The 14,967-nt window shown below is 47.4% G+C and overlaps 1 protein-coding gene across 1 annotated transcript in view; it reads right to left on the bottom strand.

Moving 5' to 3' along the window:
• Nucleotides 1-7,070, bottom strand: part of DOCK6 (dedicator of cytokinesis 6) — a 54,099-nt gene extending 47,029 nt beyond the window's left edge. The window contains exon 1 of the mRNA XM_036740772.1: nucleotides 7,027-7,070. Within this exon, the coding sequence (XP_036596667.1) occupies nucleotides 7,027-7,070 (44 nt within the window). The remainder of the gene's footprint in view (nucleotides 1-7,026) is intronic.
• Nucleotides 7,071-14,967: the final 7,897 nt, after the last annotated feature.

Genomic DNA, 14,967 nt, shown 5'->3' with positions numbered 1-14,967 from the left:
TGGTCTGGTCAGGGCAGGATGATCACCTCCATGGTCCAGAAAGTTCAGCTTCTCAATGTGGCCTAAGAGGGCATGAGTTTTGTTTTTGTTTTTTTTTTAAGCTATCCTATCATACTACAGACACTTTTGGTGAGCTTCTGGTCCACTAAAACCCCTAGATCTTCTTGCAGTATAGCCATACTTTTCACATCTTGTACTTGGGGAATCTTTTTTTGAATCCCAGTATAAGATTTCACATTTGTCTGTATTATATTTCCTCTTCTTCCATTTGACCATGATCTTTTTAGATCCTGACTCTCATTCAATGTGGTAGCCAGCACTCTAAGCTTGACATCACCTGCAAATCTGAGCCTCGTGCCAGTTACACCTTTATCCAAGTCACCGATTTTAAAAAGCAACATCCACATTAAAAAAATCAGGCTCAAAAACAGATTACTGGGCACTCCCTTGAAGACCACCTTCCAATGTGCCCGGGGAACCATTACTAGCTATTCTGTGGGTCTGGCTGTCTAATCAGGTCCAATGCATCAGGTGTATGCTATCTTTTCCACAAGAACAGCATGGGCCACTTTAACAAAGAAGAGGCTTACGAATCTAAGCAAACTGTATCTGCAGCACCCCCCCTTCCCCATCAGTCAGTGAAAAAACCCAACCCTTGGCCTCTTTTTCTTATCTTTAATTCAATTCACCAAATCAATTAAACATTCGATCAAGTGCCTACAGTGTCCCAGACACTGGACTAGGAGTTGGAGGAACAATTACATGGACTCAAAAGGCCCCTGCCCTCAAGAAGCTTATTCTTTATCGGGAGGAGAGAACCCGCCAAGAAATCAGCCTGACATAAGGGAAATGGGGGAGGCGAGTGGGAGTGTTAGCACATGGGGGGAAGGGAGGATACATATGGAAGAACTGGCACCTGAATTGAGCCTTAGTGGCACACAAGGTTTCTAGAGGGAGAGATGAACAGGGAGCTCATTCCAGGCAGTGGGACGGCCCATACAAATGCAGATGGAGTCTCCATTTCAGGGAATGGGGAGCACTCCAGTTGGACTGGAAGGACAAGTTCAAAAATTCAACAAACATTTATTAAAGGACCCACTATATGCCAGGCATGGTGCTAGGGATAGGCCTTAGACCTGCAATTTCAGTGATTTAGGAACTTTCCAAAGAAGAAACTCCCCCAACTAATGGAGGCATGCATCTTCTATACAACTAGGTCTTAAAGAGATGCTAGAACACCTAGCAGTCACATTTGCCCAGGGCCACACAAATAGCATGTGTCTGAGGCACCATTTGAACCCACGTCTTTCCAGCACCAAGGGCATCTCTTGATTTATCCATTCTTCCCCAAGGACAAAATTGAAAACTGTACCCCCACCCCCAAGGAGTTTATGTTCTTCATTTGATTTATTTTTAATTTTTAAAAATCTAAACTTAAATACTCAATAAAACAGGCATTTCTATATACACAGTAGAACAGAAAAAGATTGCATGTGAAACTGTGACTCCCTGTTACAGTTTGTTGGCACTCATGAAGTCCTGGGGATACACCATGTACTCAAGGAAGTGGATACAAAGTAATTTACAAGGTGGGGGGGAGGGGTGACTAGCTGGGTGTGGGGGAGAGAATGAGAAAAGGCATTGAGGCAGGCCTTTGTGATTGAGAATGGTACCAAGTAAGGCTGGAAAGGTGGGTGGGTGTAAGCCAGGTCATGGAGGGCTCCAAATGCCACACTAAGCAGTTTGTATTTTATTCTTGAGCCAATGGGGAACCACTGGAAGTTTCTGAGAAGGGGAAGTGGAATAGTAGTGAGCCCTAGGAAGAGAATTCTGGCAGCTGTGTGGGGAGGTTGGATCACAGAGGGGACAGACTGGGAAATGGGAGATTGAGCAGGAGGCTCCAATAGGAGTCAAAGGATGAGGAGCCTTGTATGTGGAAAGAAGGGGTGTAGTGGGTCATGATGGAGACTGAATGAAGGAACGGAGTAGAGAGAAAGAAAGGAAAGAGGGAAGGAAGGAAAGAAGAAAAAGAGAAAAAGAAAGGAAGAGGGAAGGAAAAGAGAAAGAAGGAAGAAAGAAAAGAGAGAGGGAAGGAAGGAAAAAAGGGGGAAGGAAAAGGGAAGGAAGGAAAGATGGAAGGAAGAGAAGGGAGGGAAGAAAAAGGAAGGAAGAGAGGGAAGGAAAAAGGAGGGAAGGAAGAGAAAGAAAGAAAGAATGAAAAGAGAGAGGGAAGGAGGAAGGAAGGAAGGAAGAGAGAGGGAAGGAGGGAAAAAAGGAAGAGCATCAATTACATATTTAAAAATACATAAAAGAAACCAAAAAGGTCAGAAGGAGACTCAAAAAGGCAATTTTATTACTACCATGTAAAATTTAATATGTACTTTAAAAAACTGTATGTCACTGAGGTTCACAGGTTCAGAGACTACAATCTTCTTTTTTGTTCTTTGGATATTCGAATTTCCATGTTTGTCATGGAGAACTTGAAAATGCGAGACTAAGAAGTTTACATTTTATTCCTGAGCCAACAGTGAAGCACTGGAAGTTTCTGTTTCATGTTTCATGTTTATTGATGACTGAATTCAGAATAAAAAAATAGCGTTTTTTTTTTAAAGAAGGAAGGGGGCTAATTATAGAGATAAGAGGGCAGCTAGGCCATAGCACACTCAGGCCTGGAGTCAAGATCTAAGTTTATGATGCAAAGTAAAATGAGCAGAACCAGGAGAACATTGTACATGGTAACAGTCACATAGTTCAATGACTGACTTTGATAGACTTATCTCCTCTCAGCAATGCAAGGATCTAAGCCAGCTCCAAAAGACTCATGATGAAAAATGCTATCCACATCCAGAGAAAGAACTTTGGAGTCTGAATGTGGATGGAAGCAGACTATCTGCTCTTTCTCTTTGTTGTTTTGTTTTGTTTCTTCTTTCTCGTGGTTCCTCCCGTTAGTTCTAATTCTTCTTTATGTCATGACTAATATGAAAATATGTTTAATATGAATGTAGAAGCAAAGCCTATGTCAGATTGCACCCCGTCTTGGGGAAGGAGGGAGAAAAGAGAGGGGGAGAAAATTTAAAACTCAAAATCTTTTGGAAGTAAATATTGAAAACTAAAAATAAATTAATTATAAAAAAAAATCTAAGTTCAAATCTGGCCTCAGTTTACTAGCTGTGTGACCCTGGGCAAGTCACTTAACCTTTCTCTCTGCCTCAGTTTCCACATCCGTAAAGTGGGGATAATAATAACGCCTACCTTCAGGGTTATTGTGAGACTCAAAAGAGATAGTATTTGTAAAGGGCCTGGTACATAGTAAGCACTGAATTTATATAATGCTTACTGTTAATTATCATTGTTATTTTTCTGAACTCCAACAGCTGCCAAGTGTAGTACCGTTTCCTGGGTGTGAATCTGACCTCCTCACTATCTCTGTCATTTGGGGCAGGTCAGTAAACTTGAGTTCCCTTATCTCTAAAATGAAAGGTGTTGGACCAGAGCTTCCCCCTAAGGCTTAAAGTTGGAGATCCTGTGACCCCAGCTCCTCAGGGCAACCACAGGCTAAAATTCAGCCTTCATTTGACCCTCCCATCCCTCAAGCTGTATCTCCTCCTTTTTACAGTAAAACTAGTAAGGGGGAAAAAAAAGAGACAACTGTCTAGACTCCAGGCTTCCACTTCTCTCACTCCAGCCCTTCCAAAGTCACCACTTAATTGAAGCTTCTCTTCACTCTCTTAGGCCACCAATGATCTCTCATTTGCCAAATCCCAAGGCCTTATCTCTGTCTTCATCCTAGGCTGGACAGTAAAGTGGATGGACTGTTGGACTGGGAGTCAGGAATGAATCCTGCCTCAGACACTCCCTTGCTGTGTGATCCTGGCCGAGTCACCTAACCTGTCTGCCTCAGTTTTCCCATCTGTAAAAAGGGGAAAATAAGAGCACCTACCCCCTGAGGTTATTCTGAGGATCATTGGGCTAACACATATAAATAGTTTCAGCAACCTGAAAGCCTCGTCTAAACGCTAGCTGGACGTCTCTACAGCATTCACCTCCCCTCTACCCTCACCCCAAGCTTTCTTTCTCTCTGGGTTTTGATGACACTGCTCCTGACTAGTTCTCTTGCTACAGCCAATTCCCCTTTGCTAGACCGTCATCTACACAGAGTGTTCCCACTCTGACTCACCCCGAGGCTCTGTCCAGGGCCCAGCTCTCTTCTCTTTCCACACTCTCTCAGTGAAGCTCATCAGCTCCCGTCGATCATCGATGGGTTCAATGATCCTACATCTACGGTTCTGGCCCCAGCTTCTAATCCAGTCCCTCTTCAGCTCTCCCCTGGACTTCAGTAACTGGTCTCCCTGCCTCCACTCTCTCTCCTTTGCAGTGCATCCCCCACCCAGCTGCCAAAGTTATTCTCCTTAAAGCACATCACTCCTCTGCTCAATAAACTGCGGTGGCTCCCTATTATCCCTGGAATCACATTCAAACTCCTCTGTTTGGCATTTACGGCCCTTCATAACCCGGCTCCCAGTTTAAACCTTCCCATTACTCCCCTTCCCACACTCTGTTTCAGCCAAACTGGCCCTCCCATCATGTGCTTCTCATCCACCATATTCCACCCCCGGTTTCTGTCATTTTGACACAGTCAGTCCCCCGTGCTGGCTATCAACCTTCTCCTCCTCCCCAGCTTCCTGCCAAGCTCAGGCACCACTCCCTACACGAGCCCTTTCTTCATCACCAAGGCTGCTAGTGTGTTCTGCAGCCAAAGGATTTGAGATTTATTTTCTCTCTGGATCCTATTTGCTTATATGCGTACACTTGTTTTCCTAGATAAAACATGGGCCCCTTGAGGGCAGGGATGCCTTCTTTGTACCCCCAGTACGTGGCACACAGGAGAGGTGTAATAATAAATGTTTGCTGATTATTTTCTTTCTTTGATCTCTTTACCAGAGGGGAGGGGTGTTAGAGGCTGGGGCACAGGGAGCTGAAACACCTGTGGACTTCTGCTACTTGCTAGCTGTGTGACTTTACACAAATCAATTGACTTCTCTGGGCCTGCTTCCTCACCTGTAAAACATAAGGCTTAAAGGACACAGCCTTGAGGAATCTTCTAGGATCTGAAGGAAAATGGGTTTCTGGAGGCCCCAAGTGTAGAAGAGGCCACCAGGTCAGCGAGGAGAGAGTCAATGGGGACACTATGTGGCTTGCTGTCTCATCTGACCCCAAGCTCTCTGTCGATCATGTTCACATTGGCATCTTCTATTAAGCTTCAAGAGGCTAGAGGAGGTTTCCTTCTTACCCTAATTCAAGTCACAACTATATATTCTTAGGAATGGGGCAGAGAGCGCTTGAGACCAAGAGGGACAGAGAAGAGTCAAAGAAAATGAAATATAACTCTCCATGGGCTCCTACAGATGTCTGTTTCCTGCCTCAGCCCCAGGGGATACTGGAGACATGAGACCCTGTATCCATGAGCACCCTGAACACTGCAGGCTTTTTGTACCCCCTGGTGCCTGGTGCCCAGAACCCCCTGGGAGGCAGCTGGTGACTGTAGCCTGTGTTTCTCCCCCTCCTCCCGTCCCCCTCCCCCATGTTGGCCAGCTGGTCCTGACACAGGCTCCCTCCCCCTCCCCCTCACTGCCTGAGCCTCATTGGGGACTGCTAGATCACAGCATCCTGTCTCAGAGGTTGGTCTCTTCCCTCAGACTATGAGGAGGAGCTAGGTCTGTTCTTTCCCTGCTCACCCAAGTTGCTCCTTCTGTCTACCCCTGACTTGTGTGCTTCCTGGGGGCAGGACCCAGGTCAACTCTTCCTGGGGCTTTCTCAAGACTGAGTTCTGTAAGATCAAGGGCCAGCTCCTTCTGGGTCCCCCAGACTGTGAAGTCAGTCCCTAATGGGTGGGCCTGGCTCAGCTCCTTCTCTGCCTGAGCATCCCCAGAACTGGGACACAGAAGTGGGGTACCTTGGCATATCACCCTTTCCACCAGTACTAGTACCAGCTGGAGATGAAGGAAAGCCAAGATGCCTCTCCGGAGGTGAAGGATGTGGGGGAGCTCTCTGCAAAGTCCTTGCTCAGGGACTCAGTCTGTCCTGGGAATTTTTGCCCATCTCATCCCAGTGAGGGGTTAGAGGTTGGCCCATCACTGATATCAAGGTCTCAGCAACTTTTGGAATCACAAGACTCCACCTTCCCCCTCCTCTGAACAGGGTTGGGCAACTTGAGACCGAAAGCAAAAGCCAGAATTCCAAGGAGGGAAAAGAAAGGGAGACCCAAAGAGGGACAGAAAAAGGGACAAGAATGGGGCCATGCCTGTTTCCCTAGCTGCAGCCACTTCCCAAACTGTCAATCTCTCCACTTTCTTCCAGCCTCCCCCCGGCCCACAGACCCCGAGCCCCTCCCCGGCCTCGCTGGGGTGTGTACTGCGCTCTGGGATAAGCCGCCTCTAAGTCTTAGGGGAACAGCGGGGCTGTTCCCGAGGAACACTGACCCGAGGAGGGCGCAGAGAGGGGTAAAAAAGGCACTGGCGACGCCTTCCCTTCCCCCCACTCCCAGCTGGTCCCCGGGCGGTGCAGAGGCTACCCTCCTCCGTCCCTCCCTCCAGGACAGGCTCGGGAGGAAAGGGAGCAGGAAATGGGAGCATGAGAGCGGGGGAGGCCGGACCGAGGGATGAACCCCGGAGACGGCGCGCTGCTGGCCAGGCTGGCGGACGGACAGAGAGACTGGCCGGTTTCCTCCTGCGACTCGGGGACAATTGGGGGCCCGAGGGGACGGCGTCTGGGGGTGGGAGGAGTAGGCTTCCTGGCCTCAGGAACCAGACGGCGCGTAGGAAGGGGCAGGGCGCGATCGGACTGACCCCCCAGCTCCAGCCGCCTGCACGCCGCCGGAGACCCAAGAAGGGGCGCACGGCCGTGGACCCCCCACGCCAGGGAGGCGGGGCTCGGGGCACGTGGCGGGGGCTCGGCCGCCGCCCCGCCCCCCGTCCGAAGGGGCCCCGGGGGACTGGGTGCCGGGGGAGCCGGGGGCCCAGCGGTTACCTGTTGATTTTGTGCGCGAAGGCGCGGCGCTCAGAGGCCGCCATGAGGGCGCCGGGGCGCGGCGGGGCGGGAAGCGCTCCGTCCGTCCGTCCACTCGCAGCTCCGCGCTCTCAGCGGCTCCAGCTGCTGCACAGCTCGCCGCGGCTGCCTGCCTCCCAACCGGCCAGCCGGGGTTGGACGGGGCGGGCCGGGGGCGGGGCCCTTCCGGGTGCCCGAGGCCGGCTCGCTGCTGCCCCCTGCAGACCCGCGCCCCATCCTCGACGCCCCCCAGACCCCGACTCCGAGCTCAGCCAGCTGCTTGTCCAATCCACGCATTCTACAGTGGAGGGAACTGAGGCTTTCTAAAGGTCACAGTTGGTCCTGGCCGGACTGAGGTCGAGACCCCCCAGCCCAATGGTCTTTCCAACGCACCAGGAGATAGGTGGTATTTTTATCCCCATTTTACAGTTGAAGAAACTGGGGTAGACAGAAGTTAAATGACTTCCCCAGGGTCCCACAGCCAGTAAATGTCTCAGAGAGGATCCAAACCGAGGTTTTCAGACTCCACGCCCAGCGCTCTCTATCCACTGCTCCACCTAGCTGTATGCATTTTACTGACAGTAAACATATATACAGATCAATAAATTCTGATCACTTCGGAGGTCAAGTTTATTAAGCACCTACTGTATGCAAGGCATTGTGCTAAGTTCTAGAGATACGAAGAAAGGCAAACAAACCACTTCAAAAAGGCCTTTTTTAACTAAACCTTAAAGGGACCTAGGGAAGGGAAGAAGGTATGTGTTCTGGAATGGGTGATGCATTTACAAAGGCTGGAGACTGGGAATGAAAAGGCCCTGAGACAGAAAATGAGATGTCAAATACTGGAACTCAGTGCCTAAGACTTGGAGTTAAGGGAAATCAGCTTGGGAGTGTAGGCTCAGCCAGATTGAGAAGGACTTTATGTGCTGAAAAGAGGAATTTGGAATGGAACTCAGAGGTCATAGGAGACACTCTCTTATAGGGGAGGTGACATGTTTAGACCAGGGTGTGCTTTCAGCCTCTCCATCCTCCCCACTGTGGCTACAGTGACATCTTTCATGCATGGGTCTGACCATGTTGCTTCTCTGCTTAAGAAGCTCCAGTAGCTTCCTGAGTGCCTCAAGGATCAGATTCACAATTGGGTCTAGCCTGACTTGCCAGACTTATCATGCATTACTCCCCTTTACACACTCCAGCCAAACGGGTCTATTTGCTATTCCTTCCCTACAATGTTCCATCTTTAGTCTCGGTGCCTTGGCACAGGCTGTGCCCATGTCTGGAATACACTTCCTCTTCACTGCTTTCTGTTCTTAGAACCTCTAGGTTCCTTCAAAGCTGAGCAGAAATGAAGCCTTTCCTCATCTCCCAAGCTGCTGGTGGCTCCTCCACAGAAATGAACTGATCTTTACTCTGGATAGACCTGGTGTCTTCTTCTATGTGTACAAGTTGTTTCCCTGATAGAAGGCCTTCTCTGAAGGCAGACATCATTTCAGTTTTGTCTTTGTAAACCTAGAGCTTGGTAGAGTACCTGGCCCATGGTAGGTGCTTAATAAATGCTTTCTGATTGATTTGTTGCAGGAGTCATTGGAACATTTCTTTTGGAGCCGAGTGTGTGAGCCCATGACTGGGGGTCATATCAAAGAGGATTAGCCACTGGGCATCATGGGGGATTGACCCTTGTGGAGGACCCTTCTATCCTTTTGGGACTCTGCTAGATCTCCCTTGGACTTCCATTAAAGGAAGCCAGAGGATTTCTCTCCATCTCCTGCCCCTAGCAGCAATGCTGGCTCCAAGCTAATGGCAAGAGAATTATGCACCTTCCTAGGTAAGTCTGAGACTGAAGTTTAAGACATGTCAAATTTGTCAACCCAAAGACATCTTAAACTCACCATATCCAAAACTGACCTCATTATCTTTCCTCTCAAATACTCTTCATTACTGTCAAGCCACCATCATCCTCCCAGTTATCCAGGCTTGAAATCTAGGAGTTATCCTTGACTTTCTCTCTCTGTTTCTGTCTCTCTCCACCCTGCCCCCCTATCCAATCAGTTCTGTTGATTCTACCTTCACAACATCTCTTTTACATGCCCCCTTTTCTCCTCTGGCACTGCCACCACCCTCTTCACCTCATGCCCAGACCTGCTGGTTGGTCTCCCTGCTCAAGTCTCTCCCTACTCCATTCCATCCCCCGCTTAGCTGTCAAGTTGATCTTCCCAAAGTTCGGGTCTGACCATGTCACCCCACCCCCTTTCAATCTGCTCCAGTAGTTTCCTATTGCCGCAGGATCAAATATAAAGTCCTTGGTTTGGCTTCCAAAGCTCTCCATAACCATGCTTCTTCTTTTTGTTGTCTAGTCATTTTTCAGTCCTTTCAGTCATTGTTCAGCTCTTGGTGACCCCATTTGGGATTTTCTTGGCAAAGATACTGGAGTGCCTTGTCATTTCCTTCTCCAGCTCATTTTACAGATGAGGAACTGAGGCAAGCAGGGTTAAGTGACTTGCCCAGGATCACACAACTAGTAAGTGTTTGATGCCAGATTTGAACTCATGAAGATGAGTCTTCTTGACTCCAGGCCCAGCATTCTATGCACTGTGCCACCTAGCTGCCTCTCCTTATTTTTCCAGCATTCTTACACCTTACTCCCAGTAACACTGTGCTCCTTCTCATTCCTCATACATGACTCTCCATCTCCCAACTCCAAGACTTTTCACTGACTGCCTCCATGGCTGGGACTCCCTCCCTCCTCGTCTCTGCCCCCTGGCTTCTTTCTCTCAGCTAAAGTCCCACTTACTGCAAGCAATTGTTTCCTTTCCCCTTTTCCTATGTTGATTATTTCCAATGTATCCTCTATGTAGGTTGTTTGTAAGTAGTTGTTTGCACGCTGGTTCCCCGTTAGACTGAGAGCAGGGTCTGCCTTTTGCCTTTCTTTGTATCCCCAGAGCTTAGCACAGTACCTAGCACATAGTAGGCCCTTAATGAATGCCAGCTGACTGCCCTCAAGACCCTGACTGCCTCTGCTGTTTTGTGTTGCTTTTTCCGGCTACAAGTCGCTGAACGTTAATACCGCACAGGTTGGATGCTTCTAGCCAGCCTCGTGAGTTTGACGGTTCCTGGGTTCCTGAGATGATGGCTGAGATGCTTCCTGTTGTATACCACTTCCTAATGGATGACCACCAATAGGATAATCCTAAACCTAAAAGACTGGCCAATGGATGTAGATGATAGTCAGTTGTTCAGACAGTGAAGATCTGGGTGCGGGTTCCACAAAGTTGCCTTTCCCTTCTAGAACAATATACAGTTATCCCTTCCACATAATGGGGGTTAGAGGTGTGGCATCCCTGGGATCTGGAAAATCCATGTAAAATTTTTTACCCTCCTTTCATTCCAGAGAAGTAGTCTGAATTTTTTCTTTTTTTTGGTGGGGATGTTTATGGTACCTTGTTGTAAAATTGTGAAGTATTTGGTCATAGGTTCTGGGTTGTCTGCTGGCCTTTGTGTGTCGTCTGCCACTACCACAAAACTCCCCCCAAATTCCTATTTAACTTCTTATGCAAACCCACAATATATCAAAACTGTGATAGGGAAAGTCATGATGTGGAAGGCATTACTGTAGTAGGATGATAAATTCCTTTTTTATGTTTTAAGTATCTGTTAATTTGCACCTATGAATCTGGTATTTTAAGCATTTCTTATGTGGTGAAAGCTATGCCTTACCTAGTATAAATTTTGTACATTGAGTACCATTTCTAGATCCCTTTTGGGGAGACCCTTGACATGTTGCTATTCAGTTCTGTCCAACTCTTTGTGACCCCATTTCATACTGGAGTGGTTTGCCATTTCCTTCTCCAGCTCATTTTACAGACGAGGAAACTGAGGCAAACAGTTAAGTGACTTGCCCAGGGTCACATAGCTAGTAAGTGTATGAGGCCAGATTTGAACTTAGGTCTTACTGACTCCAGGCCCAGTGTTCTATCCATCACACCACCTAGCCTGCCCCAATAGGGATGGGAGCACAGGAACCAATTTGGATTGTTGCCGTTACTGTAATACTCCAAATACTAGTGAACACAAAGAGGATCATAGCTCTGTAAGAGGAATTGCAAGAAATATGGGTATGCGTATGAATTGATACAGAGCCAAGAAAGCAGAAGTAGAGGGATTAAATGGACAGTGTGGATGGAAACAGTGAAAGCTGGACTCAGATGAAAGTCAATGACCAGTTTTGGTTTCAAGAGATAGTTGATGAAACATACTTCCCTTATCTCCATCAACAACAAGAGAAGGGGGGTGGGGGTGGAGAAAGGAGTACAGATGAAGAATATTGCATGTTATTACAAGTGAGGTATTGTGGAGAACTGGGGGGTTGGTGCTCTGGGCTATGAGAGACCTGAGTTACCTGGGGTTACCCTAACATAGCCAGTAGATCTTGAAGAGGCAGGTGAACTTTCTGGTATGTTTGGTAAGGTCCTGGGTTGTAATTGTAGCTCCTGACTAAGGGATCCTTAGGAAGGACTCAGACCTGAAGGTTATTTGCAAAAGGTCCTTTGGTATCTGTGTTGGGAGGAGTTCTCAGGCACAGCCCAAAGGGGCCCTAAGCTGTGGTTGGTGCCACTTGGGTGGGATGCTGGTTGGGAAGGGCCTTGGGTCATGTAGCCCAGAAAATCTGTGGCAGAAAATAAACTCCTTGAGGGCAAGTATTATTTTTCTGTCCTCAGAGCCTAGTATAACAACAGGTGCTCCTTGGATGGGAGTAATTGGTTTTGCGTAATTGTTTTGTCACAAAGAAGAGCTCTTTGTAGATGTTAGGGTAGATCAGAGATTACCACAGTGTAAAAAATCCACAAAAATAAAAAAAATCAATTAAGTTTATAAAATAAAAGGAAAGTGCAAGCCATATTGGTTGTAGGGGCAAAGAGTAGACCACCAAAAGACCAAGATGGGGAAGAAAAGACTCTAAAGCTCTGAACAGTAGACATTAAATGCTTCCTTCTCAAAGAACTTAAAATAAGGTAGATGCCCATTGGTTGGGGAATAGCTAAGCAAATTGTGGCATGTGAATGTAATGGAATATTACTATGCTTCAAGAGACAAAGAATATAAATGTACCAAGTGTGCCCTGGCTCGGCTCATGCCCCTCCTAGCTATGTTCCCCCATTTGTTAGGGGCCCGTGGCTTATACCCAGGTTCCATTGAACAACAACACCAGGTAGCTTTTACAAAGGGATATTTGCTTCCAATATATAGCAAGAATAAGCATACAGACATTTTCAGCAGTACTGCTAGGGCCTAGGAAAATAATCTCAAAACTTAGTTTAGCTCCTACCCAACTTTGGGTCCCCCAAAGTCACATCCAAAGTGTGATTCACTGCTGGGTGAGTTCTTCAGCTGGGCTGGGGTCACTCTCAAAGACTACTTTGGGGCCTTAGTGCTGAACTGACTACAAAACCCAACCTAAGTGACCACTTCTGGATTCTTGTGGAAAAAACCCAAGAAACTGTAATTTAATAACCAAGCTTGTACTCTACAAAGAGAGGAGATTATACAGTTCTCTCTTTTGTGTTGGGGGACTCTGGGTATGGAATGTTACATAATCAGTCACACTTGGTTGTTGTGTTGGTTAGTTTCCCTGAATTACTTTTTCTTCTCTTTTATTTTACATATTAAGAGATGTTTTGTTAGTAAGGGGATGAGAGAGGGAGATATTAAGAAATGAAAGTGATGTAAAACCAAAAAATATCAATAACTTTTTAAAGGCCGTTTCCACGGGGATACTACTGTTCTAGGATGCTTTGGTGAGGCATCCCAGAAATCACCAGGTATTTAGAGGTGAAGCCTAGGCTAGTCTGTGTGACTCTAGAGGAGGCTCCTAGGATCCTCCCCTCAATTCAGACACACCTGAGAAAGGGTAGAAGGGACAAGGACTTGATGTCACCGGGGGACCACAAAGTCTTAAATGTTTCACATTGAATTTACAAATTTTACTATGATCCAGAGCTTAAGAGAACCTGCTTGTACTGTCCTTCTGGCTTCTTACTTGGCTAACCCAGCAGGTCTGTTTACATTCGAGCTTGTAACATGAACACACGTGAGCCCAGACGCCCACATGCCCAGCAACACACCCCAAAGTGATCCAACCACTTGGCGCTGGGATGAGCTCTGATGGGCTTACTCCAGATCCAAGTATTGTTACTCTCTTCCGTTCCCCTAAAAGCCCCTTCCTCCTACCCCATTCCTCCTGTGCCTCTCTCCACTGTGCCCCAAAGATACAACTCTGCCTTTAAATTTTCCTGCACTAGCCTCCCAGGATTCAATGCCATCACTAGGCCTGGTGTGGGGGGAAAGAACTCCACCTTCCATAGGAATCTTTATCCAACCCCTTTTAATTCTAGTGCCTTCTCTCTGTTAATTATTTTCCATTTCTCTTGCATTTGTTTGCAAGTTGTCTTCCCCATTAGATTATAAGGTTAGTAGGTTCTTAATAAATGCTCATTGACTGGTAATCAGAAAGTTTGGGTTCTGGTCCTGCTGGAATAATCTCCTCTCTCTTTCGATCTCAGATTCCTCATCTGTAAAATGGGAGAGGGCGTGGAAGAACTGAGTGGGGTTGGTTGTACATCTGAGTTCGTTCTATGGCTCATCAGAGAGCGTGATTAGCGTCCTACCTACGAGGTTCATTGAAATGGTTTCAGTTAGACAATGGTTGTTACTTCATTATCCCGTAGGTGTCACTGTAGCAACTTCTGCACTCCCGCCCCTCCCAACCAGAAAGGGGCGTGGCCAAGTCCCCTAGAACCGTCCAATAGCTGCCTTCCTAGGGCCGCGGAGGTGGGACTTTATCCTCTGGTCTCTTTTCCCTTTGCTCCTAACTCCCTTGGAGGTAGAAAAGAAAGCTCCAGCCTTTCAAACTCTGCCCTTGAAACGTTTTAGGGGGAGGAGGGGAAGAGGAGGAAGGGAACAAGCACTTATTGGGCACCTACTATGTGTAGGATAGTGGTTTACAAACAAAAGAGCTCACAAAATATGCCCCCATATGCTTTCCAGGGAGTGGAGTGCCAGCTTACGTATTTTGTGAAATAAACCACCTCTGAGATGTACTCCTCACTCCCCAGGGAGCCATAGAATTTCTTCCTGGAAGCTTGAGGGTGGGGCTTCATTTCCATGACAGCAGTTTATCTGAAAAAGATCTGAAGGTTTCAGTGGACTACAAGTTCAATAGGGGTCTGCAGGGTAGTAGGTCCAGCAAAAAGCTGGTAATCTTCAGTCCCGTTAGGGAAGGGGCAAAAGGGATCAAGCATTTTTTTAAGTGCCTACTATGTGCCAGGTAGAGTGCTAAATACAAAGTGCTTTATTGATGTCTCATTTAGTCTTCACAACAACCCCGGGAAGTAGATATTATTATTATCTCTATAGTTGAGGAAACTGAGGCAAATAGACGTTAAGAGACTTACCCAGGGTCACACAGCTTTTCTGAGGAAGAATTTGAACTCCTATCCTCCTGACTACTACTACTGAGGCACGCTATCTACCGTGCCACCTAGTTTCCTCAAATGTACTGAAGCCCTTCCTCTGGTTCTCTGAATGTTTCATGCAACACGAAGTGATGCCCTCCATGCATGGCCTTGGGTACCCGGATAGTTTCTGGGAACCTAGCCTGGGAGGCTAAATTAAAAGCCTGCTTTGAAGCCGACAGAATTTTGGTACCTGTGAACCTGAGGATCCAAATGAGCAGTTCCATTTAAATCAAATTTCTAAAGGTCAGATCACATTCCGAGATGGGCGGTCCGTCTGTCTGGCCGCGGAGGAAGCCAGGCACGGCACCCTACAGTATAGAATGGGCAAATGCCCCCAGGAGCAGAGTGCCGGGGGAAATTGGGGTACCTGGTGGGACCGGGCTGGGGCTGGGGGTGGACATACTAGAACCGG

Source organism: Trichosurus vulpecula, chromosome 1, assembly GCF_011100635.1.
Source record: "Trichosurus vulpecula isolate mTriVul1 chromosome 1, mTriVul1.pri, whole genome shotgun sequence".
In the NCBI taxonomy this organism is placed as follows: domain Eukaryota; kingdom Metazoa; phylum Chordata; class Mammalia; order Diprotodontia; family Phalangeridae; genus Trichosurus; species Trichosurus vulpecula.
Note: the sequence above shows the minus strand (reverse complement) of the source record. Positions and strands in the feature narration are given on the sequence as shown.